The 17,793-nt window shown below is 37.1% G+C and overlaps 1 protein-coding gene across 1 annotated transcript in view; it reads right to left on the reverse strand.

The window, feature by feature from the left end:
- Positions 1-17,217, reverse strand: part of ARHGEF4 (Rho guanine nucleotide exchange factor 4) — a 94,674-nt gene extending 77,457 nt beyond the window's left edge. Inside the window, exon 1 of the mRNA XM_063091546.1 lies at positions 16,882-17,217. Coding sequence (XP_062947616.1) covers positions 16,882-17,178 — 297 coding nt within the window. The 5' untranslated portion in view covers positions 17,179-17,217. The remainder of the gene's footprint in view (positions 1-16,881) is intronic.
- Between the last annotated feature and the right edge of the window lie 576 nt (positions 17,218-17,793).

Consider the following 17,793-nt stretch of genomic DNA (forward strand, 5'->3'; position numbering starts at 1 on the left):
TTAAAGGATATCATTGAGGAATGAAAGGAGAAACATTAAAAAGAATGAATCCAACCAAAAATAAATAAGCAAATAAAATGAGGTGATAACAGGAAATATTCAGTAAACTTGTAAATAGTGCAACAGAAATTATCCAATCTGGAGAACAGAAAGAAAAAAGGTGGGGGGAAAAACAGAGACTCAGAGACCTGTGGGACAAAAACAAAGGCCTAACACTTTGTCAACAGAGTCCCAGAAGGAAAAGAGAGAGTGTGGTGCAGAACAATATCAAGAATAATTGCTGAAAACATTCCAAATATGATGAAAAACATTAACTCACAGACACGAGAGCCCAGCGAATTTCAAACAGGAAAACCAAGGAAATCAGTGCCCACAGACATCATAAACAAATTGCTGAAAACTAAAGACAATGAAAAAATTTTGAAAGCATCAAAAAACAAACAATACATCATACATTGGGAACAGTCATTCAAATGGCTGCAGATTTTTCATGGAGGCCAGAAAGAAGTGGAAGAATATTTGTAAAGCACTGAACAACTGTCAACACAGAATTCTATATCCAGCAAAATTCTATATCCACCTTCAGGAATGAAGGTGAAATAAACACATTCTCACATGGAGAAAAACTAGGAGAAGTTATAGCCAGCAGACATGCTCTGAAGGAACATTAAAGGAAGATCTTCATACAAAAGACAAATGATACCAGAGAGAACCTTCAAACTTCAAGAATGAAGGAAAAGCAACAGAAATGGTAAATAGCTGGGTAAATATAACAGACTAAGATTTTTTTTTTTCTTCTTAAGTTAAAAAAATATGTTTGACAGTTAAAAGCAAAAATTATAACATAGTCTGGTGAAGTTTTCAGTGTATCTAGATGCAATGAACATGACAATACAACATAAAGGGGGAGTTTAAAGGGACCTGTGTGGTGGAAATTTTCTAGTGGTAAAATATTAATTCTAAGTAGGCTTTAAAGTTAATGATGTATAAGTAACCCCTAGAGTGTCTACTAAACAAAAACTACACGAAGAAATATAAACTTAATAGATAAGTGAAATGGAACTTTAAAAAGTATCCAAATAATCCAACAGAAGACAGTAAAAAGAAACACAGCAATGAAAATTAGGGAACACAGAACAAACAATAACATGGTAGACCTAAATCCAAACACATCAGTAATTACATTAAGTTTAAATATTCAAACCTCATAATTAAAAGAAAGATTTTCAAAATGATTAAAGAAAAAAACACTTAGCAATATGCTATTCACAAGAAACCTGCATTCAAAATAATAATAAAGGTAGGTTAAAAAGTGAAAGAATGCCACACAAATACTAATCAAGAAGAAAGCTTGAGTGGCTATATTAGTATCAGACAAAACCAACTTCAGAGCAAGGAAAATTGCTAGGGATACAGAGGACATGACATAATAAGAGAGTGAATTTACCAAGAAGACATATAATCCAAAATGTCTATGCACTTAACCATAGACCTTCAACATATATGAAGCAAAACTTGATAGAATTTAAAGGAGAAATGTAAAATTCACAATTACGGTTGAAGACTTCAATACGTTTATCTCAGTAATTGATAGAACGAATACACAGAAACACAGCAAGGGAATAGACAAGGTGAACAACACCATCGACCAACTGGAACTAATTGACACTTGAGAATTGTTCATCCAACAATAGCGGAATACACATCATTTTCAAGTGTACATAGAATATTCACTAAGAGAGATCATTTCCTTGGTGATAATGATAATAAAATAGTAATAATAATAACAATAATAATAAACTTAAGCTTAAGAGTTTTGAAATCATACAAACTATGTTTCGCTGACCATAGTGGACTTAAACTAGAAACCAGTAATAGAAAGGTAATTCTATTACTTTTTTTTAGAAGGAAATCTCCCTCTACTTAGAAATTAAACAACACACTTAAAAAAAAATCAGTGGTAGTCCACTGACTACTTTGAGAATAGTGACTGTGGCCCCAGAGTTCTTGTATTCCTCTATTGCAATGCTTTAATTTTTATGTCCTCTCTACCCAGAACAATGCCTAGTGTGTAGGTGTTCAATAAATAATTTTTCATTAAAAGTATATTGAATAAATAAAAATAAATTTTGCTTTAATGCAGATATTTTCAACTGGCTTAGAGCCCTTTCAAGGAGGCAAAATACAGTGAGTGCCTTGATGAACACCTGGACAGGATCCAGTCAAGCCCCAAACCTTAGTAATTCTGTAAATTCAACATGGTTGTCATAGGGACAAATGTAGGGAATGAGACTACAAACCAATATAAAGATAATAAATGAGTCGCAAGTAAATACAACTGCTTTATATCCACAATTCCCACACTTCCCACACACCCTCCTCCTGGAACAAGTGTCTTCCAGTTACAGTTCATTCTCATTACTTGTGCTAGCCATGTTCTATAAAGTCTCCATAAACACTGAATTAGCAAACACTGAGCTCCTAGAGGAAAGACAGAGTTAGGTTCTGGCAAGCCGCTGGTCACAACACTTTTGTCAACCAAAATGCTATTTGCATTATATAGTTTCAGTTGTCAATATTCTTGTAAAACTAGTTGGTCTCACCAGCACCAAAAACCTGATTTTCCACATAACCTTTTTTCCCCCTTATTAATATTTAGCAGGTATTATAATTTTTTTCTGAAACCTCCTGATCTGTAGAACTTGCTTGCACGTTTAACTCTTTTCACAGCATATCACCTTTTGAAAAGTGCAAGCAGCAAGAGCTGACAAGAGACTAGCATATTCCTGACCCTGTGTAATGTGACCATAAATTGTTTTGGGTTTCAGTCTCACAACAATGCTTGCCATTACACTTTTTTTTTTTATTGGTCACATCTCATGAATACACAATTTTAGCTTCTTTCCCATCTCTTCCGGGTTCCATCACACACTGTGGATGCTATTTTAGCACTTTTCAGAGTGACCTCATATACAGATGGGTCAATTTCCCATTGCTTCTTCTGGATGTACCATATTGTTGGTTTATTAATATTGAACTCATGGCCAACAGCATTGTAACTCATGCCTGAGCAAAGCTTATCCAACAAAGGTATTTTCTCCATAAGGCACGTCACAGTCTTCCTGTGCTTAAGAACACTAGACAGTACCTTTCAGTGCTATGCTAAGCTGCATTTTAAACTGCAGAATCACCCAGAAAAAGCACAAAAATGTAACAACAACAAAAAAGGCATTAAATAGACATGGAAAGGGACATTTGTTTAGTAGGAGAGCTGAAAACAGGCAGAGTTTCACCTCATTCGACCTCAGCTGCAAATGTGCATGTTGCGTGACTCAAATTCTTCCCCATTCTGTGCATGTCTGTGAATGACTGTGAAACTGCTGTGAGTATTGATTTTGGTGTTACAGATTAATTCTAGGGATTAGGCTATTAGTTTTATGCTTTGTAGACTTCTCATCAGAATTATTTTTAATTGTGGCAAATCATTTTTAATTGTCAGAAAGCATTGAGGAAAACATTCTGAGCTTAAACTGAATAATCAGGAAAATAGTAATAAATTAGAGTGGGGAGAGATGCTTCTCTGGAATTCTGAGATGCTAGGAAGCTGGAGGCAAAGATACTCTTCAGGAACACCAGGGTCCTGACTCTTTCAACCCTCGGGCAAGAACATGGTCCTGCTGGTGAAAACCCAATGCTTGCAAACATTCCTTTAAGCCAAAATGCACTGACTGTTTGAGTGATATAAATCTGGTGTATAAAAGAATAGTAGCATAGAAAGAGTTGGACTATTTCCTCAGAACCACTATCTTCCTTAGATAATGGCTCCAGTAGCTGCAATTCTCACTGGGGACCTATAGGGCAGGAACGTGCCACACCAAAATGCTGCATCTGTTCCTGCCCTATGTGGTTATGCAACTGCCAACAAATTTTTATATATCAGCTAATGAATATTAGAAATTACAGCAAAAAATATGTGTGGTCTTATCCCATCAGTCTATACGGTACCTAAAACACTTCAGGTGGAAAGAACAAAGGCTCTGGAGACACACAGATAAGGGCTCAAATCCAGTCTCTGCTAACTTATTACCTTAAAACTTTGGCAAGCTTCTTAACGACTCTGAATATCAGCTTCCTCATCTGTAAAGCAGGGTATGTAATAACCAACTCATTGAATTATGGTGATAAAGCCAGATATATTCATGGGGTAACTTCATGTACCTTTTTGGCCAGACCATTTTGACACGGTCAGTTTTCAGTGGCCACTGCATTAAAATAGTCACTTCAAAATACAAAAAGACAAAAACAAAAAACAACCCAACAAAAAAACCCCCAGTACTTTTAATTTACAAAGTTTGTTCAACTTATATCTCTGGCCTTTAGTCATTCATAACTGTCCCCTATTCTCTCAATCACTACCCCAGGAGTTATAGTCAAAAGACAAAAAGTACTTTGTAAAAGGTGACCTGATAATGTGCACTATCCCCATTTCTGAATCTCACTCCATTCTTCATTCTATTCCCAGGAATAGGTTTGCATTTTCCCATATGTGGGGTTTGACAAGGTTCCCAACTGTTTGGCTATTCTATTGATGTTGTTGTCTAGATGTTGTACTAGCTGATAAGATGTCACATAGGTTCATTACTTGTGTGCAGAAAAGATCTAACATAGTATGTCTGAGGCTGTCATCTTTAGAAGGGCCTTACAAGGTTGGCCCTTGGCTTGCATCTGGAAATTTGGTATTCAAACCATTCCCGAACTGATAGGGATGGTTCACTGTGTTTAGACTGTTTGTACAAACATTGTGTTTTATGCTGAACATTTGCTTTATTTCTGGGAGTCTGGAATATTGGTATGTGCTAGGTAGAGGGTATCTATGTGACTAGCCTCCAGAAGAACGTTGGGCTCTGAGTCACTACTAGGCTTCCCCGGATATAAACTTGGGCACATTACTGCCATTGTTCTTCTTTTGGAGAAAGAAGCATGCTCAGTGTGTACACTCCCAGGAGGGAAAAAGCGTAAGGAAGACTGCATGGATTGCTAATCCACACTCTACCCATGTCTTTCTCCCTTGCTGATCCTGTCATATATCCTTTCACTGTACTGCCTTATCTATATATGACTATATGCTAAGTCCCATGAGTCCTCCCCCAAATCACTGAATTTGTGTGGGTGGTTTTGGGAACCCTAAAACAGCTTGGTTCTTAAAAGCTGAACTTTTGGGGACTTCTAGTTCTGCTAAGATGGAATAGCCCCATTCTTCCAATGTCCTTCATCTTTTAACTAAACACAACAAACAAGCATAGGAAGACTCTGAAGAGTGGAAATAAGGTGGGCCACCTAGAAACCTCAGGTCTTGAGCAACAACAGGGTGCTGAGTCTCCTGAGTTTCCTTATTGCCTCTCATATGTCCTGGACAGGGCAGTGCAGAAGCCTCCAAACCCAGAACCAACAACAGGCAGATACAAAAAAAGCTCCAAGAAAGATCTTGTTTTTCCTAGCTAAAAGACCAGGAAAAGGATGGCTGTGATAGGCAGAATAACACCTCCTGCACATACATCCTAATCCTTACTAGTTATCTGATGGGAAAAGTGATTTTGCAGATGAAATTAAGGTTAAGGACCCTAAACTGGGGAGATTATTCTGGATTATCTAGGTGAGCCTAAACTAATCAGACGAGTCCTTAAAAGAGCCTTTCCCAGCTAAGGTCAGGGTCAGAGGGAGATAGGACTTCAGAAGAACAGTCAGAGAGATACAATATGGCTGCCTTTGAAGATGGAAGCAGGATTCATAAGTCAAAGAAAGTGGGAAGCCTCAAGAAGCTAGAAAAGGCAAAGAAATGGATCCTCCCCAAGAGCCTCAAAAGGCACGCAGCCTTACCAATACCATGACTTCAGCTCAGTGAGAGCTGCGTTGGACTGCTAACCTATAGAGCTGTAAGGTGGTAAATTTGTGGTGCTTTTTTCTTTTTCTTTTTCAGCCAGTCAGATTTTGCAGTGGGGGGTTGAAATTTATGTTGTTTTAAGCCACTATATTTGACATACTAGAGATTTTGGCACCTGGAAGTAGGGTGCAGCTATAAACACTTAAAAAAGTAGAAGTGACTTTAGAAGCAGGCAATGAGCAGAGGCTGGAAAAATCTTGAAGAACATAATAGAAGAATCCTAGATTACCTTGAACAGATTGTTAGTAGAAATACGGATGTTAAAAAAGTAAGGCCTGTTACTGAAGGCTGAGAAGGAAGTGAGGAGCAAGGTAGAGAAAGCATAAATTGCCTTAAAGAATAACTAAATTGTTGTAAACAGACTGTTAGAAAAACTATGGACATTAAAGGTGCTGTTAGTAAGGGCTCAAAAAGAAATGAAGAACATTTTATTGGAAACTGGAGGGAAGAGGATCCTTGTCATATACTGGTAGGAATCTTAGCAGAATTGTGTCCTACAGTTATGTGGAAAGGAGAACTGGTAAATGATGAACTTAGAAGATTTAGCTGAGGCAATTTCCAAGCAAAGTGTTGAAGATGCAACCTACTTTATTCTTGCTGCTTATAATAAAATGCAAGGGGAAAGACATAAATTGAGGAAAAAACTGTTCAACAACAAGGAACTGGGGCTTGATGATTTGGAAAATTCTCAGCTTATTCAAATGGCAAGACACTAAAAGTACGCAATTTGCCTTCGGGAAACTTTGCCTACAGAAAAGCAAAGGAAGTGACTGGGCAATATTTTGCTAATAATTCAGAAAGGTCAAAAGGTCAGAGTATTTAGTCATACAAAAGTATCTTTGAAGACACTAGGCATGTGACTAATAGATCCCCTTAGCCATCTCAAAAGAAGCCAAAAATAAAGAGGATTATCTAGGAAAGATCTGTGGAGGAACCTCTTATGTGATGGAGTGACTTCCCATAACATACACAGGAGACCCACAAAATTCTTGAGCATTTTTTACCAGCAAAATCACTGCCAGCTTGGACCAAGAGGGATAGAGTATGAAATGAAAGTGGAGCCAAACAGGAGCTGATTTCCCATCCTCCACCCATCAGAAGCATGCAGTACTTCAGTTCTTCCACCCCGTGGTGTTATTGGAGCTGACTGAGGAGTTTCCATTCCCTGACTGGCAGAGGCTGGTGGCACTCCAATTTCCACACTGGGTGAAGTTGGCAAACCAAGCAGGGAGATGATCTTCTATCCCTTGCCTGGGAAAGCAGGCAGCAGTGGCCCAATTTACTTGCCAGGTCAGTGTGACTCAGTGGGCAGCTAATCTTCCATCACCCACCTGGTGGAAGCAGGCATCACTCTGATTCCACACTGGAATAGTGCTGGTTGTCTGAGCAGGGAGATGATCTTCCATCCCCTGCCTGATGGAAGCAGGTGGTGCTTCAGCCCCATAGGGTTGTGTCAATGGTGTCCAATGCTGAGCTGAGCCACCACCCGCACTGTAGTGTCAGAGGGGTGCAGCCAGGGTGAGCCTCCACTGCACTGGCATCAACAAGACTAAATGATGTTGTGCAAATTGGAGCTAGTCACTACTATAATTTCTTTCTACCCCTGATGTCAGAAAGGCCTGGGAGGAAGAACCCACAAACCCACACAGCAGCAATGAGCCAGAACAAAGTGATGAGAGGAAGTATTAGTTGGCACTCCATCTTGTTCTCCCTTTCCAAGTGTCAGCAGGGCCCAGCAGGGAGCTGATCTTACGTGTTCATTTAGAAGCAATGAGGTGGTAGAGTTGGTGCCCCACTTTCACCAGGAAGGTGTTCTCAGAGCCAGAGGGAAGCCGAACATCCACCCCACCGAACTGCATAAAGCAGGGAGTCAGTGCCCAACATTTGCCAGTGGGGAGTGCCTGCTTAAAAAAAAAAAGAAAAGAAAATAGGATGTATAGTCTCATAATATAATATCTAAAATGTCCAGGATGTAATTAAAAAATCACTTATTGCACCAAAAACTAGGAAAATCACAAAATGAATAAGAAAAGACAATCAACATGCCAAAGATGCCAACACTGACATGAATTAGATCTTGGGTTATCTGCCAAGGAAAAGCAGCCATCATAATAATGCTCGAATAAGCAATTACACATTTTCTTGAAGTTAAAAAAAAAAATCCCAGTAAAGAAAAAGAAGTTGTGAAAAAGAACCAAATGGAAATTGCAGAAATGAAAATTATAACTGATTCAAAAGACCCACAGAATGGGCTCAGTAGAAGAGTGGAGATGACAGAGGATAAAATCAGTGACCTTGAGGACACATCAATAGAATCTGCCCATTCTGAATAAGAGTGAAATAGACTGAAACAAAATCAACAAAGACCCATGGGATGATAACAACAGTGCACAGTCCCACAAGGAGAAGAGAGAATGGGATTGAAACAGTGTTCAAAAAAATGATGCCAAAAACTCTCCAAATTTGGTGAAGACATAAAACTGCAAATTAAAAATTGTAAGTTCTATGAACTGAATGAGTCTCCCCAAAATTCATATGTTGAAGCTCTAATCAGAAACGGTATTTGGAGGTGGGGCCATTGGGAGGTAGGAACCCTCATAAATGCGATTAGTGCCCTTATAAGAAGAGATACCAGAGGTTACAAAGGTTAGAGTGCGGTGTTATAACACCAAGGTCCAGGATGCGGATCTCTGTACCAGCCAGCTCCCCCCAAAATAAAAAAGAGACACAAGAGACATGGTCTCTTTCTCTGCCATGTAAGGATATACCAAAAAGGCAGCCAGCTAGAAACCAGGAGGAAGGTCTTCACAAGACGCTGATGCTGGTGACAGCTTGATCTTGGAATTCCAGCCTCCAGAACTGTGAGAAATAAATGTTTGTTGTTTAAGCCACCCAGCCTATGGTAATTTGTTATAGCAGCTTAAGCTAAGACAAACAGGGTAAACTCAAAGAAATGTTTTCCAAGACACACCATAATTAAACCTCTGAAAACTGAAGAAAAAGAAAAAAATCTTGAAAGCAGCCAGAGACAAAATATGAATTATGGTAACACAGATTCTAATGGCAATGGGTTTGTCATCTGAAATCATGTAGGCCAGAAGGAAGTGACCCAACACTTTTTAAGTACCGAAAGAAAAGAACTGTCAATAGTCAAGTCAATACCTTCTTTCCTTCAGTATGAAAAGGAAATAAAGACATTTTTAATTGAAGGAGAAGTGAAAAATTTGTTACTAGCAAACCTCCTCTTAAAGGATGTTTAGAAGAAGTTCTCTAAACAGCAAGGAAATGATGATGAAAATAAGGCTTGGACGTTTATAAAGAAAGAATACTGGAATGGGTAAAAACTGGGGTAAATATGACAACTCTTCTATATTTTGTGAATGTTTTAGATCATTTTTCTGAATTGAGATATAACTGACATAAAAAGATGACATACTTAATGTACACATCTTAATGACTTTGAAGATAAGTATAAATCCATGAAATCATCACCATAAACAATGCCATAAACATAACCATCATCTCTAACAGTGCTGCCTATAAGAAATTCACTTCAAATCAATGTGATGTCAGGCTGAGAGTAAAAGGATTAAAAAGGTTCACCATATATTAATTTTTAAAAAGAAGTGGTTATATTAATATCAGATAATGTAGACTTCAAAGCAAAGAAAACACCAATCTTATGCAATTGGCTCAAAAATACAGAAGAAGAGAAAACACTCCCCAACTCATTTTATGAGGTCTATATTACTCTTATACCAAAATCATACAAAGACAGTACAAAAAAGAAAATGACAGGACAATCTCTCTCATGAGCTTGGACGCAAAAATCCTCAACAAATTATTAACAAATGAATCCAGCAGTGTATAAAAGCTAGGATGCTCCATGACCAAGTGGTACTTATTCCAGGTATACAAGGTTGATTTAATACACCAAAAATCAATTAATATAATCTACCATATCAATAGGCTGAAAAGAAAAATCATATAATCACATAACTTGGCAAAATCTAGTACACATTCATGATAAAATAAAAATTTCACCAAAGTAGGAATAGAGGGAATATTCCTCTACATGACAAAGAGAATCCAAAAAACCACTACAGCCTACAAAAGTGAAAGACTGAATCCTGCCCTACTAAGAAGGATAAAAAAAGGCAAGGATATCCACTCTATCCACTTTTATTCAATACAGTACTGAAATTCCTGGCCACTGTAAGAAGGCAAGAAAGGAAGAAATAAAACTGTCCCCATTTTCAAATAATTTGGTTGTCTACATAGAAAACCCCAAATAATCTGTAAAAATAATTTCCTGGAGCTAATAAATAAATTCAGCAAAATCACAGGATACCATCTCGACACATAAAAATCAATCAAATTTCCATATACTAAATCAACTTGTGGAAAATGAAATATCAAACAAAATATTTATAATAGTTCCTAAAAATTAAATTAAAAGTATAAATTTTAAAAATGTATGGGATCTGTATGCTGAAAATGATAAAATTCTGATGAAAGAAATTAAAGAAAGGCTAAATAAATGGAAAGATATGCCTGTGTTCTTGTGTTGGAAGACTCAGCACAGTACGGATGTCAATTTTCCATGAATTAATCGATACGTTTACTGCAGTTCTTATCAAATTCCCAGCAAAGTGTTTGTTGTCGAGACAGGCATATTTTAATATTTATCATTAGAAGGTACTAGCCATGGGACAGGTCAAAACAATGTTGAGAAAAAGGGAATACAGAGGAAGGAATCAATCTAATCAACATTAAGGCCTAGTACATAGCTATACAAATCAAGACAGTGTATAGATAATGCAGGTATAGATAGAACCAAACAGATCCTAGAAACAGGCTGACAGAAATACGAGTCTAACCAACTGATTTCTGGCAAAAGTGAAAAAGCAATTCAATGAGGAATAATAATCTTTTCAAAAAGTAGTACTAGAGCATCCACAGGCAAAAAAAAAAAAAAGAATTTTCACTTAAATCTCAGACCTCATTCGAAAATTAACTGAAAATGATCCCAAACTTAAATGTAAAATAAACAGTAATAAAATTTTAGAAGAAAACAAAGGAAAAAACCTTTGAGATGTAGGGGTCACTGAAGAGTTTTTAGGTGACACCAAAAAGCACATTCGTAAAAGGAATAAATTGATTAATTGGACTTCATCAGTATTTTAAAACTGTTCTGTGAAGACCCTGGTAAAGAGATGAAAAGATAAGCTACAGACCAGGTGATAAATCAGTTTACAAACCACATATTCAACAAAGAACTAGTATTTAAAATATGATATACAAATTCAATGCAATCCCCATCAAAATTCCAAAGACATTTTTCTCAGAAATGGAAAAAACTATCCAGACATTTATATGGAACAATAAAAGACCACGCATAGCCAAAGCAATGCTGAGCAAAAAAAATAAACCTGGAGGCATAACACTACCTGACTTTAAGCTATACTACAAAGCTATAATAACCAAAACAGTATGGTACTGGCATAAAAACAGACACAATGACCAATAGAATGGAATAGAGAATCCAGAAATCAACCCACACACTTACTTCCATCTGATCTTTGACAAAGGCACCAAGCCTATTCACTGGGGAAGGGACTGCCTCTTCAGCAAATGGTGCTGGGATAACTGGATATCCATATGCAGGAGAATGAAACTAGATCCATACCTCTCACCGTATACTAAAATCAACTCAAAATGGATTAAGGATTTAAATATACACCCTGCAACAATAAAACTTCTTAAAGAAAACATAGGAGAAACACTTCAGGAAATAGAACTGGGCACAGACTTCATGAATACGACCCCAAAAGCACGGGCAACCAAAGGAAAAATAAACAAATGGGATTATATCAAACTAAAAAGCTTCTGCACAGCAAAAGAAACAATTAACAGAGTTAAAAGACAACCAACAGAGTGGGAGAAAATATTTGCAAAATATACATCTGACAAAGGATTAATATCCAGAATATATAAGGAACCCAAACAACTTTACAAGAAGAAAACAAGCAACCCAATTAAAAAATGGGCAAAAGAGCTAAGTAGGCATTTCTCTAAGGAAGATATACAAATGGCCAACAGACATATGAAAAAATGCTCAACATCACTCAGCATCCGGGAAATGCAAATCAAAACCACACTGAGATACCATCTCACCCCAGTTAGGATGGCTAAAATCCAAAAGACTCTGAATGATAAATGCTGGCGAGGCTGAGGAGAAAAAGGAACTCTCATACATTGTTGGTGGGACTGAAAAATGGTGCAGCCTCTATGGAAAATGGTATGGAGGTTCCTCAAACAATTGCAGACAGATCTACCATACGACCCAGCTATCCCACTGTTGGGAATATACCCAGAGGAATGGAAATCATCAAGTCGAAGGTATACCTGTTCCCCAATGTTCATCACAGCACTCTTTACAATAGCCAAGAGTTGGAACCAGCCCAAATGTCCATCATCAGATGAGTGGATACGGAAAATGTGGTACATCTACACAATGGAATACTACTCAGCTATAAAAACGAATGAAATACTGCCATTTGCAACAACATGGATGGACCTCGAGAGAATTATATTAAGTGAAACAAGTCAGGCACAGAAAGAGAAATACCACATGTTCTCACTTATTGGTGGGAGCTAAAAATTAATATATAAATTCACACACACACACACACACACACACAAAAAAAAAAAACCGGGGGGGGGGAAGAAGATATAACAACCACAATTACTTGAAGTTGATACAACAAGCAAACAGAAAGGACATTGTTGGGGGGGAGGGGGGGAGGGAGAAGGGAGGGAGGTTTTGGTGATGGGGAGCAATAATCAGCCACAATGTATATCGACAAAATAAAATTTAAAAAATAAATAAATAAAAAAATAAAGCCATCAGAACCACTATATATATATATATATATATATATATATATATATATATATATATATATATATATATGTCAAAGGTCTAGTATCTAAAATATAAATATAACACACACACACACACTCAAAGCTCAAAATTGAGAAAAATCAAACATGTCCTGTCTCTCAATTGTTTGAAGGGGAAAAATAAAGCCCAATCCACTTAGAAAACAGGCAAAGGAATGAAGGAGACATATTACCTAAGAAAATGTACAGATGACAAATAAGCACATGAGAAGATTTTCAACATTATTACCCCTTAGGAAAAAATAATTTTCAGTGAGCGATTACTGCATCACTATTACTATAATGAAAATAAAAAATAGCAAAAAAAGAGAAATGCTAGCAAGGATGCTGAGAAACTGAATCACTTAAGCATTATTGGTGGGATGTAAAATGGTCCAGTCCGCTGAAAGATAGTGTGGCAAATTCTTATAAAACTAAACAAACAACTACCACATGAACAGCCATTGTACTCTTGGGCATTTACCCCCAGAGAAATGAAAACTTATGTTATGCTATTAAACTTATATTATTCATAATGGCCCAAAACTGTAAACAACCCAGATGTCTTCGAACAGGTGAATGATGAAACACATTGTAGTGCATCCATGCCATGGATACAACTTAGCAATATACGTGCAAACTTGTGGTTGCCACATTACAGTATTCAAAATGTCCAATTTTCAACAAGAAAGTATGATGCAAAGAAAAAGAAAGTATGGCCCATTCACGGGAAGAAAAGAAATTAATAGAAACTGTCCCTGAGAAAGCACAGACCTTGGTCTTACTAGACAAAGACTATAATCAACTGTTTTAAATATGCTCAAAGAGCTAAGTGAAACCAAAGAATTAAAGGAACAGCCTTTTTTTTTTTCTCCCCAGAAATGGATCCTAGGGTTCATATGGAATTGTAAGGTACAGCAAATAGTAAAAAAAATCTTGAAAAAGATCAAAGAGGACTTACACATCACAATTTCAAAACTATAAACATATAAAAATCAAAACAGTGTTGTACTGACATAAAGATAGACATATAAACTAATAAAATAGAATTGAGAATCTAGAAATAAACAAATGTATCTAGGGTCATTTGATTTTTGATAAGGTGTCAAGACTATTCAATGAGGGAAAGAATAGTCTCTTCAACAAATGGTGCTTGGACAACGAGATATCCACATGCAAAAGATGGAAATTGGATCTCTACCTCACACCATACAAAGGTTAAACCAGAATGGATCAAAGCCATAAGAGCAAAAGGTATATAACTTTTAGAAGAAAACAGAGGTAAAATTCATAACTTGGATTTGGCAATGGATTCTTAGATATGACACCAAATGCACAAGCAACAAAAGGAAAAATAGATAAACTGGATTTCATCAAAATTAAATACTTATGTGCATCAATGGATACTATCAAGAAATTGAAAGACAACTTACAGATAGGAGAAGATATCTGCAAATCACGTATTTGACAAAGATGTAGTATCCAGAATATATAAAGAACTCCTACAATACAACATCAAAAAGACAAACAATGCAATTTAAAAAATGAGCAAAGGATTGGAATAGACATTTCTCCAAAGAAGATGTACAAAAGTCTAACAAACATATGGAAATATTCTTAACATTAGTCATTAGGGAAATGCAAATCAAATCACAGTTTGGTATTACTCATACTCACTAGGATGGTATAATTAAAACAACAACAACAAAACAAAACAGAAACAAGTGCTGGCAAGGGGTATGTTGAGAACTCACAATCTTCATATGTTGCTGGTGGGAATGTAAAATGATGTGGCCACTGTGGAAAACAGTTTGGCAGCTCCTCTAAAAGTTAATCTGTAATTAATATATGGTCCAGAAATTCCACTCCTAGGTATATACCCAAAAGAATTAAAAACATGTATTCGAACAAAAATTTGTATACTGGTCCTGGCAGCACTATTTATAATAGCCAAAATGTGGAAACAACCCGAATGTCTATCAATGGATGAATAGATAAACAAAGTGGAACAAATATATCCATATAATGAAATATTATACAGCACCAAAAAGGAATAAAGTATTGATACATGCTACAACATGGATGAACCTCAAAAACATTATGCTAAATGAAAGAAGCCAGTCATAAAAGGTCACATATTGTATGATTTCATTTATATGAAATATCTAGAATAAGTAAATCCATGAAAAGCAGATTGGTGCTTGCCTGGATCTGGGGAAGGGGAAATCAGTAGTGACTGCTTAATGGGGTTTCCTTTTGGGACGGTGAAAATGTCTCAGAACTAGATAGAGGTGATACTTTCAAAATATTGTGAATGCACTAAATGCCCCTGAATTGTTCATGTGAACGTGGTTAATTTTATGTTATGTGAATTTAACCTCGATAAAAAAAAGTTGGTATTCAGGAATGAGGTAAGACTCAGATATGTACACTTCACAACTACTTGATAATAAAAAAAATACTGCTGTTTGTAAAAAGAAAGAAGAAACTCCTCTCAAAGTATACACTATTATAGTATACATTATTAAGGCATTTAAAATTTTTTTGACACATTGTAATTGTACATTTTTATGGGGCACAATTTGATGTTTCAATACATATATGTTGTACAGTGATCAGTTCAGGGTATTTAGTGTATCCATTACTTCATGCATTTATCATTTCTATATGATGAGAACATTCAAAAGCCTCTCTTCTAGCTATTTTGCAATATACTATATCTTACTACTGTCATCACCCTACTGTGGAATAGAACACCAGAACTTACTCCTAATTGTAACTTTGTGCCCGGTTGGCAAACTTCTCCTCACGCTCCCTCCCCTCCTCTGCTTCTCTGACACCAACTTTCGCTCTCTTTCTTAGATTCCACATATTAGTGAGATCATGTGGTATTTGTCTTTCTGTGTCTGGCTTATTTTACTTAACATGATATCCTTCAGATCCATCCATGTTGTTGCAAATGATAGGATTTTATTCTTTTTTATGACTGAATAGTATTCCACTGTGTATATATACCACATTTGCTTTACCCATTCATCTGTTGTTGGAGACTCAGGTTGATTCTATATGTTGACTGTTGGGAATAGTGCTGCCGTAAACATGGGAGTGCAGTTGTCTTTTCAACATACCGATTTCATTTCCTTTGGAGAGATACCAAGTAATGGAATTGTTGGATCATATGGTAGTTCCATTTTTATTTTTTTAAGGAGCCTCCATACTGTTTCCACAGTGGCTGTACTAATTTACAATCCCACCAACAGTGTGTGAATGTTCCCTTTTCTCCACATCCTCACTAACACTTGTTTTCTTTTGTTTTTTTGATAATAGCCATTCTAACTGGAGTAAGATGATATCTCCTTGTGGTTTTGATTTGCATTTCCCTGATGATTAGTGATGTTGAGCATTTTTTCATGTACCTCTGGGCCATCTGAATGTTTTCTTGTAGAAATGTCTGTAAGTCATTTTTTAATAGGCTGTCAGTTTCATGCAAAAAATCTTGGTGTCAGAATGTCCCTATAGACAAAATTTAATTGACAATGCAATTGCATTTAATTAATTTAATTAAGTGTTATGACAAAACATTATGCACCTGTGAGTATTACAGCTAATGCTACTGCAGTGTCTAACACAATGTTTGCACACAGTAGGCACTCACTAAATGGCAATTATTATGGTGAAGTCCTTGAGGGCAAAGAGCCCACTTTCCTCCTCTTTGCTCTTCTGCCTTGCATAGTGCTGGCCACCAGGAGAAACATACTACAGAGAAGGAAGAGGGAGCCCTAACCTCTGTGGCTCTGGGGAACAGGCCACTATGAAGTGTCTCTCCTTCAGGTTAGTACTGAGTGGACCCAGAGTGCTGTAATCCAAGAGGCCCCAGGGTGACAACTTACAGCACAGGACAGAATCAGGGGAAAGCTCAGGAAATTGCAGGCAGCTGCAGAAAAAGAGGGGATACCAAGCCCAGCCTGAGGATGCCTGGCTTGTGAATGTCTTACTTTGGCTTGATCTTTGTGCACTATCCCAGTACGCATCTTCCCTTCAGCCTGGGCCTGCTTCTCCAGCTTCTTTCTCTGCATCTTCTCCAGCCACAGATCATCCAAGCTGTGTGGTTGCTGAGGGATGCTCCTGGGCTGTGAAGGAGCCTCCCTGAGGACATCCTCTGCAGAGGCAGAGGGAAGGGTCCGCATTACCATCTGAGTGGTGGAGAATGGCCTCTGAGCTGGCTCAGTGTGAAAAGCTTTCTGACCGCAGGAGCAAATGGGCTTTGCGCCTGGTTGTTCTTCCCAGGGCATGTGGTTCTGGAGAGCAGAGAGAACACAGCAGAGGTCAGAGAGAAGACATATCAAAGTGTCCTTCCTCCTTCCTTTTTTTTTTTTTTTTTGGTTATCACCCTGCATTTTGGTTAATTCTCAAAGTACAGATTTCAATGAAATATTCACATAATTTTGGAAAATGTGAAGATTAGGAACAAAATAAATCTTGTTTCTATTAAAATATCTACTTTCAAGACTATTTCAAAAGATCTAGTCTTCTACTTTGATCAAAGAATTAGGTCTTAGAAGTAATTACTGAAATTGGCAAGCTCATTAGACATACTTTTTAAAGGTCAATAATTGTGATAAAAGCTCATGTGTAAATAGTATCCCTTGAGAACACAATTTTAGCAGAAGCACGCTTTAGGCACTTAATATTCAGTCTTGCTTGACACAGATGTTAACTGAAACATGTGCATAGCTCTACCTCGCCCACTGTCGACACTGTCTGTTTGCAGTTCTGCATTCAGGCATCCTAACAATTTCAAAATAAAATTTGTTCATACTAGCAGAAGAGTTGGGCTTTGTGTTGACATCACCAGCCTCTCTGTTCTTTCCTATAGCCACTGAGAGCAGAAACCTTTTCCCTCTCAT

Source organism: Cynocephalus volans, chromosome 1, assembly GCF_027409185.1.
Source record: "Cynocephalus volans isolate mCynVol1 chromosome 1, mCynVol1.pri, whole genome shotgun sequence".
In the NCBI taxonomy this organism is placed as follows: Eukaryota; Metazoa; Chordata; class Mammalia; order Dermoptera; family Cynocephalidae; genus Cynocephalus; species Cynocephalus volans.